This window comes from Amphibalanus amphitrite, unplaced genomic scaffold, assembly GCF_019059575.1.
Source record: "Amphibalanus amphitrite isolate SeventyFive unplaced genomic scaffold, NRLGWU_Aamphi_draft 000019F_arrow, whole genome shotgun sequence".
NCBI lineage: Eukaryota > Metazoa > Arthropoda > Thecostraca > Balanomorpha > Balanidae > Amphibalanus > Amphibalanus amphitrite.
This window is the reverse complement of record NW_024881515.1, coordinates 238399-251825: the sequence shown is the minus strand read 5'-3', so window position 1 is coordinate 251825 and position 13427 is coordinate 238399. Positions and strand designations below refer to the sequence as shown.

At 58.0% G+C, this 13427-nt stretch overlaps 1 protein-coding gene across 1 annotated transcript; it reads right to left on the bottom strand.

Annotated features, from left to right (window-relative positions):
• Window positions 1–4963: 4963 nt before the first annotated feature.
• LOC122389793 (zinc finger protein 628-like) lies at window positions 4964–7481 on the bottom strand. Its single transcript, XM_043382195.1, has 2 exons — window positions 7456–7481; window positions 4964–7319 (listed from the first exon to the last, which is right to left on the bottom strand). The coding sequence occupies exons 1-2, from the start codon at window positions 7479–7481 to the stop codon at window positions 5267–5269; spliced, it is 2079 nt and encodes a 692-aa protein (XP_043238130.1). The 3' UTR covers window positions 4964–5266.
• Window positions 7482–13427: the final 5946 nt, after the last annotated feature.

Here is a 13427-nt window from a genome sequence, read left to right as displayed (position 1 = left end):
TATGACCTTTAGGAAAAATCCGAGATATACAAGTTATGAGACTCATAATGGATACTAGATCCTGTAAGTTTCATTTCCCTGTGACATCTCCTATGGCAGTGAGGGCGTTGCGAAGTTGCGACATCTGAAGACCGTGCAGAGGTTCACTTAGGACGTCATAGGTCAGTGACCTGATCTGACCCCAAAATGCGGTTGGTGTCAAAAGATCCGGCTTGAATCATAGGTCAGGTATGCCGAGTTTCAGCTCTCTATCGCTAGCGTGTTCGGAGCTATCGCGAAAAAAAAAACCCTATGGGGGGGGGGGCGGCACCCGCCCCCCCCCCCTCGGCCGGCGAGGGTTAAAGGGTTTACGCTATGTCGACATGGGCATAGGTATTACCTACGCCAGGATAAGTTCTCATCTAAGCAAAAGTCGTTATAGGTAGGTACATACCTAAACCTGCATGCCCGCGTCAGTAAAATATACATCGGTGTCATGTCACTGATTCTGTTGAATTAGAGATAGGATTATTACCCCGGCTTCCCCTAAAAGCCGGGGTAATTTCCCCGGCTTCCCCTAAAATAAAATAGGCACTCGTCGATAGTAATAAAATAGGCCTACGTGCAGACTCGTCCATTGCATCCTGCCGTCCATTGGAAGGGTTGGCCGGCCCCTCCCTCAGCCCTTCCGCGGCTCCCATTGGTGGCTGCCGAGCAGCGCAGCTGTGGGGGCGGAGTGCACGCACACCCCGCTCCTCCCCGGGCCCTGCGGGGGCGGAGTGTACGCACCACCCCGCTCCTCCTCGGGTCCTGCGGGGGCGGACCTCTCGCTCACCCCGGAGCAGACGCACACCCCGCTCCTCCCCGGGCCCTGCGGGGGCGTGGCGGCAGGCGCTGCGGTCGGAGGGGCCGGCAGAGGTAGGTCCAGGGGCACACGGGCCGCACTATCAGCCTGTGAGTCGGTACCGTTGACACAGGTGCTGCCTGCAGCGTCCGCGGAGCACCCGCAGAGCTGCGTGGTCCGTGCAGGGTGTCGGGACGGCCGCCGTCTGCCCTGGGAAGGCACAGGTGTGGGCTGCCGGGGCGCTGGGGCCGCCGGCGCTCTATCTGCACCCCCGGGCGGCTCGCCGGAAGGGTGGAGGCGAAAATAGCCGGAAACGGTGCCCCGACGGCCTGCTGCCGCTGACGCCGCTGGCTAATCGACTATAAATTAGTCGGTTATTATAGAACGGGCTGACTAGGGGTGCCAGCTGCTATATATGCCAGAACAGCTCGGAAGCGCCGATAGGTGTGACAGGCTACACTTTTGGGTGCTACCTGTCACAGTTTAATCAGGACTTAATAGTCTTATATGGGGTAAAGACAAATCGATTCGGATGTGATCCAAACTGTTCATTTTGTAATGAACAGGATGTGCTAGGAACAACGATTTCCTTCGAAACCACCCAACCATGTTACCATTATCACTTGGCAATTGGCATGTTTAAGCTACAAGTGCGCTATATGGTTTCCTATAGGAAAGAGAGCTGCTAAGACAATAACCGCAACTCGCAAGTGACATTCTTCTATCAACTGGAGCTATCGAACTTTGGCCCATCCTGACCTTCAAAAACCGCCGTCCAGCCACAGCCTTTACGTTAGCGTCTGCGCGATCCCGCCCAGCCGATACACAATGGGTTCGACGATTGTCTAATGACGGACGCGATGACAACCCCAGCCGGCCGGTGACGGCGGATGACGCGTCCCCGGCGCCGACCCCGGGCACAGCACGGCGGGCGGGTAATAATGACGTAACCACCGAGCACAGCTGGGGGCCCGACCGCGGCGGCTGAGGCGCTCCGAGTCGTCATTAGTCGCCGATTACAGACATCGAGTCGAACGGGTTCAGCGACGGACGGCCGCTTCCGCTATCGCAGGACTGCCGCCGGCCGAGACATGGGAAAAGGATGCCGGTTGGGCGTGATGGACGGTTTTAGCAACGGTCCGTCACTCCACTCATGCTTTCCGGCTGTTCGATCAGCGGACTGCACGGCTGTGCGGTCGAGGAAGGATTTCAAAAGCGCTAGTGCTGCGTGTGCGCTGTGTGTGGGAGATTCTCCATGTTTCTCCCCCTAGATCTGCCAGTGCAGCTAGTAGTTCACTCCCCCGAAAAATTATAATGGAATCGGTACGAAGTTGTTGTATATGTTGTTATTCAGCTGGGACATAATTAATGTGTAAAAACGTTGTTTTGACACCAGCTATATAGTTTTATTGGGAGCTTTCGAGAGCACTTCGGCTCCCTTCTTCAGCCAAGTCAAACAAACACTAAAATACAGTAATACAAAACATTAACATGTCGTTCGGTTCGAGGTCAAAATCGTAGGTATAGCTCAAGAAATGAGTGCGCCACATTTTAAGTACAATTGTCACATAGTTTCATTAATTTTTTGAAAATACACACATCACATAATCGACCAGCAACCTCTTTACAAAGAAACACCTAAAAGCACACACCCACACACCGCTAAGACTTAAATCACACGATACACCTCATTCATTGGCACCCCTGGTCTCGTGTTCATAAGAGTCGATTCGTTCGTTTTCGCTATAAATATGCCCTCTTTATCTTTCGTTTTCTCCAGTTCGTTTCATATGACAGAATTTTGACCTCCTCCCATTTAATACTGTGCCCCGTCTCCAAAACATGTTTCGAGATACCCGAGTGGTTGTCATCCCCATTCCTGATCGCCCTCTTGTGTTCGCTTTCTCTCGTCTTTATGCTTCTCCCTGTCTCACCTATGTAAACTTTTTCACACATGCACTCATATTGGTAGACTACGCCCGCATTAGATATTTTTTCTCGTTTGTCCTTTGGCTTTACTAACATACTCCGTAGGTTCCTCCCCGGTTTGTTTGCGACCTTTGCATATGGTGCCAAAGCCCTTGTCACCCTTTCAGTGACCCTTTGCACGTAGGGTAGAACCACCACTGGCTTACGCTCCTCCCCTTGGTCCTCTTGTGTCCTAGCCCTCCCCGCTAGCATCTTTCTGCGAGTCCTGTTTACGAACCGTTTCGGGTAATTGTTTGCTCCCAACGTCCGGTCAATGTGGCTGGTCTCCCGTGCCCTCCCTGTCTCATCCGAAGGGAAAGAGTCTCCCCTCCTCACCAGAGATCGGACGACAGACTCCTTGTGTTGGACACTGTGATGGGACATAAAATCTAAATACTTGTCCGTGTCTTAAGACGGCAGTCTTTCGGAAAGCGACGCACACGGACAAGTATTTAGATTTTATGTCCCATCACAGTGTCCAACACAAGGAGTCTGTCGTCCGATCTCTGGTGAGGAGGGGAGACTCTTTCCCTTCGGATGAGACAGGGAGGGCACGGGAGACCAGCCACATTGACCGGACGTTGGGAGCAAACAATTACCCGAAACGGTTCGTAAACAGGACTCGCAGAAAGATGCTAGCGGGGAGGGCTAGGACACAAGAGGACCAAGGGGAGGAGCGTAAGCCAGTGGTGGTTCTACCCTACGTGCAAGGGGTCACTGAAAGGGTGACAAGGGCTTTGGCACCATATGCAAAGGTCGCAAACAAACCGGGGAGGAACCTACGGAGTATGTTAGTAAAGCCAAAGGACAAACGAGAAAAAATATCTAATGCGGGCGTAGTCTACCAATATGAGTGCATGTGTGAAAAAGTTTACATAGGTGAGACAGGGAGAAGCATAAAGACGAGAGAAAGCGAACACAAGAGGGCGATCAGGAATGGGGATGACAACCACTCGGGTATCTCGAAACATGTTTTGGAGACGGGGCACAGTATGAAATGGGAGGAGGTCAAAATTCTGTCATATGAAACGAACTGGAGAAAACGAAAGATAAAGAGGGCATATTTATAGCGAAAACGAACGAATCGACTCTTATGAACACGAGACCAGGGGTGCCAATGAATGAGGTGTATCGTGTGATTTAAGTCTTAGCGGTGTGTGGGTGTGTGCTTTTAGGTGTTTCTTTGTAAAGAGGTTGCTGGTCGATTATGTGATGTGTGTATTTTCAAAAAATTAATGAAACTATGTGACAATTGTACTTAAAATGTGGCGCACTCATTTCTTGAGCTATACCTACGATTTTGACCTCGAACCGAACGACATGTTAATGTTTTGTATTACTGTATTTTAGTGTTTGTTTGACTTGGCTGAAGAAGGGAGCCGAAGTGCTCTCGAAAGCTCCCAATAAAACTATATAGCTGGTGTCAAAACAACGTTTTTACACACGAATCGGTACGAACCCCACTATACGTGCTAGAACCTTACCCGACCTATAAAATAAATACAAAGCCCCGCTTCCCCCATTTCTGTCGCTGAATTCCCAGCAGTCCCACGGCACGCACACGCGCAGCCTTGGACGGCCGGGCCCGAAATAGTACCAGTCCGGTCCCGGGCCGCGCCAGGAGGGTCGGTGACCGGCCCGGCACGCACGCACACCCGTCACCGGTGCGTGTGCGTAGCCGCGCGCTGCCAATCGGGCCATGGGGTCAGCGGCCGGCGGAGCGGGAGAGGAGAGGAAAGGACGGCAGGGCCGGAGAGCCGGCGCCCGGCGGCTGGCCGGGGGAGCTGGGAACGAGAAGCCGTCCGTGTGGAAACGAGGACAGGTGCCACGTCAGACGCATTCCGACGTGCCATGTGCTGACAGAGTGGCAATTTTACCTGATTTAGAGGCGTGCTCGGCGGTAACACGATCGCCAATAGTGTTCAGCTGAGACTTGACAAAAGCTTACTTATAGCTAGCTAAAAAGACATATTACCTACCTGTTGTTTGCATTAACATGAGTCCGCCTAAGCATTGCCAGAAAGTACTTCCATCACTGTGACCTGGTCACCTGTAGCGTAAGACTCTCGAGTCGGCGCTCACATGTGCCGTGTCGACTAAACGCCTTCTTTTCTGCCTTTCCATCCGTTCGGAACAGAGATTCCCTCAGTATTTGGTACGTGTATTCGTTGGAACCGCTCAGGTTTTGGTTAAGCGAGGTTATTGTGGTATAATAAACACATGCGACCGTGTTCCGGCAGCTTATCCAACCGGAGCGGAAAACGCATACCTTTCAACTAGCCATACCGTGATGCCGTGGGTTCAGCATGCATCACCGACTGGCCTGACGAGAAATCCCTCCTAAATATTCACCAGAACTATTAACAGTACACAACCACGTTAAAATACCCGTAAGTTATGACTTCAGTTCGGAGCTGTTGACTCTAAAACTGGCTTCATTTGTACGTAGTACAACCCTTTACGGGATTTATAGAGCTAACCCCTGACGCCATCCAATATCTGCACATCGGCGTTGTCTTTCTCACGAAACTTGAAGATATCAACCGGGTGACGCTCGACCTCGGCTGCTCTCCAGTGGGGACCCCCGTCCGGGAGTCCGCGGCCCCGCTCGCGCCTGCAGTCCCCCAGCTCCAGCGCCGTGAGCGGTGGAGGCGCCCGGTGCCCCCGGGCGGTGTGCTCGCGGTCCCTCGGCCGCTCAGCCGCCGGCGGTGACCCCGACACGGTCAGCATCTGCAGCAGCGCACTGCCCGTCTCCTCGCTCTTCCTCCGCCGGTCCTCCGTCCTCTGACCGTCCTCCGTCCTCCGACGGTCCTCCTCCGCTGTGTGAGGAGCGCCGGAGGTCTGCTGAGGAGCCCACAGCGGCACCAGCGGCGGCAGCGTCCGCCGGTCCCGCCCCGGCGGCCCGGGCGCCTCCACCGGCCTGTGCCGGGCGTCCTCGACTTCAGCCACGCTCTCCCGCTCTCCCTCGCCGGAGCTCGGCTGGTCGAGCTGACTGACTCGCCGCAGCGGGACGGCACTGCTCTCCTCCGAGATACCCCGGCCGGTGGTCTGCGACAGATCCCACGGAGTGCGGGGAGGCTCCGCCTGCGTCTGTCTACGTCGCTTCCGTCTCCTAGCGCCGGTCGGGGCCGTCGGAGCTGGGGAGAGGGCCGGCCGCAGCCACCCCCGCTCGGAAGACATCATCACCTGCTGGACGGGCTGGTCGTGGCGCGGTGGCGGCCAGACGACCGAGGGCAGGTCCTGTGAGGAGGTGGACGGCCTCCGGCTGCCCTCCGACTCGGATCGGGAGTCGTAGCGCTGCTGTAAGCCCCACGGCGGGACGGACTCGCCGCCGACCTGCCCCGCTCCCGGTGCGTCTCCGGGACCCCCGGAGCCGGACAGCCACCGGAGGCCGGGCGGGGCCATCCCGGACGGCCGGCGGCCGGCGGCCGACACGCTGAGGTCCTCCGGCTCCGTCTGACTGGGACCGGGTGGCAGCGGCCTCAGTCCCGTCTGACTGGGCCCGGCCGGGAGCGGCCTCAGTCCCGTCTGACTGGGACCGGCTGGCAGCGGCCTCAGTCCCGTCTGACTGGGGCCGGCCGGGAGAGGCCTCAGTCCCGTCTCCAGACTGAAGGAGAACCCGGCCACCGGAGCGGACCCCGGGCCCGTCACCGGCTCCAGCTGCGGCTCCGTCTTCACCGCCGGCTCCAGCTCCGTTTTCAGGGCTGCCAGCGTGGCCAGCGCCGCCGCCGTGGCGGGCCCGTCGTCCTCCCGTTCCGCTGGTGTCTGCCCGGCCGCAGTCGCGGCGGGACAGCGGTGCAGCAGCAGCTGCTGCCGCCGGCGGAACTGGGCGCCGCAGTCGGAGCAGGCGAACGGCCGCCGGCCGGTGTGCGTCATCTCGTGGGTGCGCAGCTGGTTACTGTCGGAGAAGCGGCCCGGGCAGTGGCGGCACGAGTAGGGCCGCTCGCCCGTGTGCACGCGCAGGTGACGCCGCAGGTTGGCCACCTGAACGAACCGGCGCGCGCAATGCACGCACTGGTACGGCCGCTCGCCCGTGTGCAGCCGCATGTGCGTCTTGAGATGGTGGTCGCGCGTGAACCTCTTCTGACACTCAGGGCACTGGAACGGCTTCTCTCCGGTGTGGGTGCGCACGTGGTTCTGCAGCACGTGCTTGTAGCCGAAGCTGCGGCCGCAGAGGGGGCAGGCGAAGATTTTGGCGCGCGGGGCGGTCCTGCGCGCGGGTCGGGCCGGCGGGGAGCCGTCGGAGCGCGGCGGGGAGCCGCTGCTGGCGGTGGGGGAGCAGCTGCCGCCGCCGGGCGCCGCCGCCGCCTCCGGCAGGCCGCCGGCCACCAGGCGCGCCCAGGCCAGCAGCGCGCGCTGGTACTGCAGCTGGCTGGCGTGCTGGGCGCTGAGCTGGGCCAGCAGCGCCGCCTGCAGGCCAGCCGGGCTCAGCAGACCCCCCGGCGGCCCCGGCGGCCCCGGCGGGGACCGGGACGGCGGGCTGATGAGCGGCGGCGGCCGGCCGGCAGCCGGCTCCAGCGGCGGCCACCTGCCGAGCACGGGCGCCGGCCAGGGTCATTACACACCACTCAGGTCGGGAGGCAGGCACAGGTCGGTACACAGGCTAGATTACAGGTCAGGGTACAGTTCAGAACACAGGTCAAGTTACAGGTCGGGGTGCCTACAGGCCAGGGTACAGGCCAGGGTGCATGTCAGTGCTCAGGTCAGGGTGCCGGTCAGCAGGGCACATGCAGCCTTAGACGGTTTACGATAACGTTCATCAGACTGTCATCGTTAGGAGCCTAATTGGGTAGCATTGGTTTTAAATAATACCTTAGCATCAATTCAGGAGCCAGGAAGGTCATGAGCTGAGCTAGTAGCCGGCGTCTTATATTAACTGAGCAATGAGCATGAAGACAAGTCATGAGGGGACGTTCTCATTTTGACCACGCTCAAGTGTTACAGGGCCCCGCCCGGCGCCGGACAATTAATATCAGCGATCCGGAACGAATAATTAGGCACCTATATCGTAGCAGAGGAAGAACATCTGGTCCTCTCATCCTCAACATAGAAAATGAAAGTGCCCAGTCATCCCGTGTAGGTAGCTACTGGCGAGTCCCAATAGCCACATTTGCCGTTTTATATCGGTCTTCCTTCCGCCATTTTGTGATCCCTGAGCACTATGAGCAGGGCGCAGTGCCAGTTGATCCCTGATAGTGTGCGCTACTCGCCACTCACTGGTATCAGCGCTATATGGCTCCGGCCTCCCGTAGCTCCGGCCCCAAACCGGCGCGGCGCCTCGCTCGGGCCGTGCAAACAGTTCGTGAGAGGAGAGGCCCATACTCCTCTCCAGAGGAGGCTGCGTGTTATCGGCATCGCCGGCGAGATAGAGTGGCTGCGTCTGTTCCCCGCGACTCCCCCCCCCCCCCCCCTACTCCCAAGGCTTAGCTTAGCGGCACCGGTAACCTGCTGGGGCCAGCGTGCAGGGCGCACAATAGGTAGGTACCCGAGGCAGTCCTGGACCCCTGTGTGCCCTAAACACACAACTACACACACAGTCCCGGGATGTCACGGACCACGTTACGCAGCCGCTAGCCGGTCCCAGCCGCATAGACCCGGGAACAGGGGGGGGGGGGCAGCGGGGGCGCTTGCCCCCCCCAACTTGGGAGCCGGGGGGGCGGCGCCCCCTCAACATTGAGGCAGCGAGAAAGGATTTTTCCTCCCTCTTCCGCACTTCTTTCCTTGTTGTTTCCTTCCTATGTATGTACATCTAAACATCAACACACGGCATTTTCTTTGCCATCTGAATGGTTTCTGCTGATTGGCACAGTATCGATTTGACAACATCTGCTATTGTCATCCCGCTTTGGTTTGAGCCTGACCTTGGCCATAAGTTTGGCAGAGCAGATTTTATAATGGACCATTTTGAGTCAACTTTGAGAGATACATGACGTACATACAACGGTGGTAAAATCGTTGCTATATGTATATCACAGTTTACCCGCTCCGGGTGTGAGGGAGGGGTGTAGGGCAATGAGTGCACTGACGTGGCGCCCTCGGAAGGCCGGTATGGGATTAAAGCTCAGTGACACTAAGGGCTTGTGTGGTGCCTTCAGTTATCGGTAGCACCCTCAGAATAACCGGCGCAGGGCCCTCAGAGCCGCCGGTAAGGGGCCTTTAGAGTTTAGAGGCACTGGTGTGGGGCCGTCATGCAGGTGCCGGTGTGGGCACTCAGAGGAGCTAGTGTGATTCTCTCAGAGGCGCCGGTGAGGGTCCTTACAGGCGTTGCTGTAGGTCCTCATAGACGCTGGTGTGGAGCCGTTACAGACGGGTGTGGGGCCTTTAGAGCTGCTGACGCGAGCTCTCTACAAGCCGGCAGGGGGTCTCAGTGACCGGCAAGGGGCCCTTTAGGCCGACAGAAGAAGTCCTGTGGGGTCCTTAGAGACCGGCATCATGGTACTGTCAGACGCCGGTGGGGCCCTCAGTCACCGGCGGTGTGGGGCCCTCAAAAGTCACCAGTGGATGGCCTTTAGATACGCAGGTGTTGGTTGGGTCCTCGGAGCCGCCGATATAGGGCTTTTAGGCACTGGTGTAGGCACTCAGAGTTGGGGGTGTGAAACCCTCAGAGACACCGATATGCAGGGGCGGATCCAGAAAATCTCCAAGGGAGGGGCCATTAGAAACCAGGAGGCCCCCCCATAATCCCACCTGTTGGAGGCCCCATCTTCCCACTTGTTGGGCCCCCCCCCAAAAAAAACTGCGTCTATTGAGCTTATCTAGCTGTTCAGTCAACATCTCAACATCTGTGCAGGCTTGGAGGCCCTCTGTGCAGGTTAGGAGGCCCTGTAAAAGTGGTCATCTCTGTGAGTATAAGAGACCTCCAAGTTATGAAAAGCTTTACCAATCTTCTAACAAAGAAGTCTTCTCAGCTAGTCTTCTAAGAAATAACTAAGTGGGTAGGTTAAAAAAAAACTCATCGGATTTCGGCCACTTTATTTTCAGGAGGCCCCCTTTTCAGCATTTTAACTTTTTAACTTTTTATTTTATTTTTGAAAAAAATCGGCCAAGGGGGGGCCATGGCCCCCATGGCCCCTCCCTTGTATCCGCGCCTGCCGATATGGCCGTGGGCCATCATAGGCGCCGATGAGGGCCCCACAGTTACCGTTATGGGGCCCTAAGAAAAAAGTGCGGGACCATCACAGGCGGGAAATGCCCCTAAAAGTGGCTCCTCATAGGCCGGTAAGAACTCTCAAGAGGCCAGTAACGGGCCTTTGGAGACCACCGAGGGGCCTTAAAATCCATAAGAGGCCCTCAGAAGCCGGCGTGGGGCCCTTATGGAGATCTTAGTGTGGCTATTTGGGGCCCATGAGGTACTCTTACGAGTCCCATGAGGCCATTCTAAGTCAAAATATGACAATCGTTAGCCCTCAGCGGTCAAATGGCGCCGCAGGGCCCCTCAGACCCGAGGGTCCCTTTGAACCCGATGGGGGGGGGGGGGGGTACGTGTCCCCTTAGACCCCTAGCTATACGCCACTGTTTCATATGCATCATGTCAGGTATTTTAGGCTCGCCCCCCAACTTGAAAATCGTTCCCGGGCCCCTGCCCAGCCGGGTCAGTGTTCAGTTGGGCACACATTGACTTTGGCCCGGGCCGGCCGCCATCACGATAACCCTCTCAGCATTGGCGGGCGCCGGCCGCGGCGCCGCCCCCCGCCGCCGGGCGCCAGCCAATGACCGCTCAACCCTTTACCGCCGGCGGCCAATGACGGGCCGCCGCGCAGGCTGGGGAGGGGAGGGAGGAGAGGGAGTGCTACTGCTCACACAGGGCGCGGGGGCAGAACCTCGTCACTGCCGGGCCATCCGGCGGCCGGCAGTCCACAGACGACATATCTCACACCGTGAGCATTGGAGGTGCCGGAACTATCCCTATCGGCGGGGTGACTGTAATCAGGCACCCGCTGCAGAGTGCACAGTGTACACGGCCTACCCCACGCGATGTGGATTGCGGATTGTGCAACTGTCTTATGGTAACTGAGAACTGAGGAGGGTATCCCACTTCCGGGCAGACGCAGCACACTTCGGCAGCTGTCTCGTCTCCCAGTGTCGGCCGCCGGAGGTCGGGCAGACAGACAGACAGACCGACAGACAGATAGACAGACGGACAGACCGGCTGACCCGGTCGGAGACGGCGGGACTGCCACCCCCCCCCCCCTCCCCCCGGACCCACCGACCGTCCGGGATCAGTTGCGACCCGGCCAACGACGTGGAAACGATCCAACCTCCAACGGGGCTGACCAGGCTCAACCATGCGAGCCCTAAGTCTCTGTTATAGATGTGTTCAGAATCGATGTGCGTTATAATGTTATTTGAGTTTACCTACTCTGGGACTGGGGAATGGGAAAGCCAATCGAGTGCCTAGCGTGACTAGGCACATTCGATTCCGGCTATGATATCGCCGTACCTGGCAGCGTCGCTATCCATCGGGTTTTTGTCCATCTGATATCAGCTTCATCTGAAAACAGAGAAATATCAATGCAGGTAACTGTGGTCTTAAATCGCTCTTTGTCTCATAGACGGACTTACTCATAAACAACAATACTCCCCAGATAATAAGGATGCCGGGTAAATAACGTCTGCGTTAAGCGTCCAATCGGTGTCTGGTTAATTGGTTATCCGCCTGTCGACTAATCACCCCCTGTGATATCACCTCTATACCGGCGGCGCGGGGTGACAGGTCAGGTGTGGGGTGTCACACCGCTGTCACCGCTCCGTGACACTGTGTCAGGTGGCAGCTGTGGGTGGCACCCGCCGCCGCCGCCCGGCGGGGACGCTGCAGGACGGCGGCGCCCCGGCCACCCTCCCGCGCCCTGTGGCCGATAGCGGGCCGCCACCGGCCGCTATCTGACTGAAACTCGAGCCGAGCACGCCGCACGCCGCTCGGGTACGAGTGTCGGAGATGAATCGACCTCTGGCCACGCGGCGGGACGCTGCAGCCTGCGGCGCGCCGGTCAAACATCCTGCCTTATCGGCGCGCCGCCGGCCGTTTTTGCCGACCTTGTGGTGACGGTACGGCGGCCCGGCGTCCCCAGCCCCGCCGCTCGGCTCTGCGTCTGGCCGCGCACAAAAGCCGCTGACTCAGGTGGGAGCGAGTCCAGCTCACCGGACGTGCGCGTATGACGTCACCGGGGCAGGGGAGGCGACTCACCTCGTTCGCGCAGCCCAGTCGGCGATACCAGGGTGGAATTCCACTCGCACGGCGCCGCAGCCCAGTTTCACGTGAAACGGGACCTCCCTCGCGTGGTACTTACACACAGTCATTGACCGAGAATACCAATGAGGTAAGGCATGGGAGGCTGACTCGCAAAACGCTCGACGGCTGAAGCTTTTCTATAGTGCATACTTAAAGTTCCTGACTCCTGTGTGTTATGAATTAGCTCATCGGCTCATACATATTGCTATTAGCATATGTAAATAATGCACATCATATGTCTCTGATATGACCGTGTTTTCATATGATGTTTCCAGCACTATCTCCGGTCACAACGTTCACGACTGCCATTTTTCCTTCCGGTTTCCTTCTGCATAAACTGTATCTGAGGTAGAGGTTCCGTCGATTCAGTCAGCGGCGGTTTTGTGGTTCCCGTCGCTGGCCGGCGGTTCTCCCTCCCCGACCCTCACGATACCCCGGCGGGAACCTGTGACTCCCCTCGGCCAGATCGCGCATTATGTGGGACCAGGTCTAACTGTTTGTTTTCCAGTGGCGTTCGTACTTTGTATCAGCCGCGTCCCATTTTCCTCCTACGTAGCCCCTGAGTCAGTCGGGAGCCCGTGGATATACGGCGCGGAATCTCCCCTCCATCCTGCGTCAAACATGGCTCCCCTCTCCCCATATGTAGCCGGTATACCACCCGGCTGAGGGACAGGGACAGCATCACCGCCCTCCGGATCGCCCCGCCCTTCCCCTCCGGATCGCCCCGCCCTTCCCCTCCGGACCGGCGGCGGACCGATTGAGACGGCGGCGGCGGGCGCGGCCTTCACCGTGTGAACGCTGCCGGGTCGCGGGCCGCCGCCGGGCAGCCGCGAGCGGCGGGCATTTCCGACTGGAGCGGCGCACTGTGGTGCCCGGGATCATCGGTCATCCACAGCCAGAGCTGCCGGCGGGACCTGGACCGGGAGCTGTCAATGGGAGCTGGACGGACAGCTGCCGGCGGGAATCCGGGGCGGCGCCTCTCGGTGACCAGACCAGAGACCAGCTTACCAACAGAAAAATCGCTGGCTCAACTACTTTTTTTCCTTTGAGTCGCCCCCGAATATCTCCAGCTACGCGAAAAAAAGACTGCTGATAATATTACCCAGCTTAGCTGATGTTTTTACACTAGCAGCTGCCTTTCCGCATGGCTGATTAAACTTTCGGAAGGCCTTAGAAATAAAAAAAAAAATACCGGCGGTTTTTTGTGAGTAAAACTGGCGTCAGGTCACACTCACAGACCGGTCGGTCGCCGTCAGACCCTGGCCACTAACTGCTCACCGGCTGCCAGACAGTCACTCACGTTCTGGTCGCCGTACGGTTACCAGCGCTAAGTTGACCAGTCGCTGGTGCTGGGAGCCGAGCCCCACTATTGACCAATGTGGACACTGGACAGCCAAAGAGTAATTT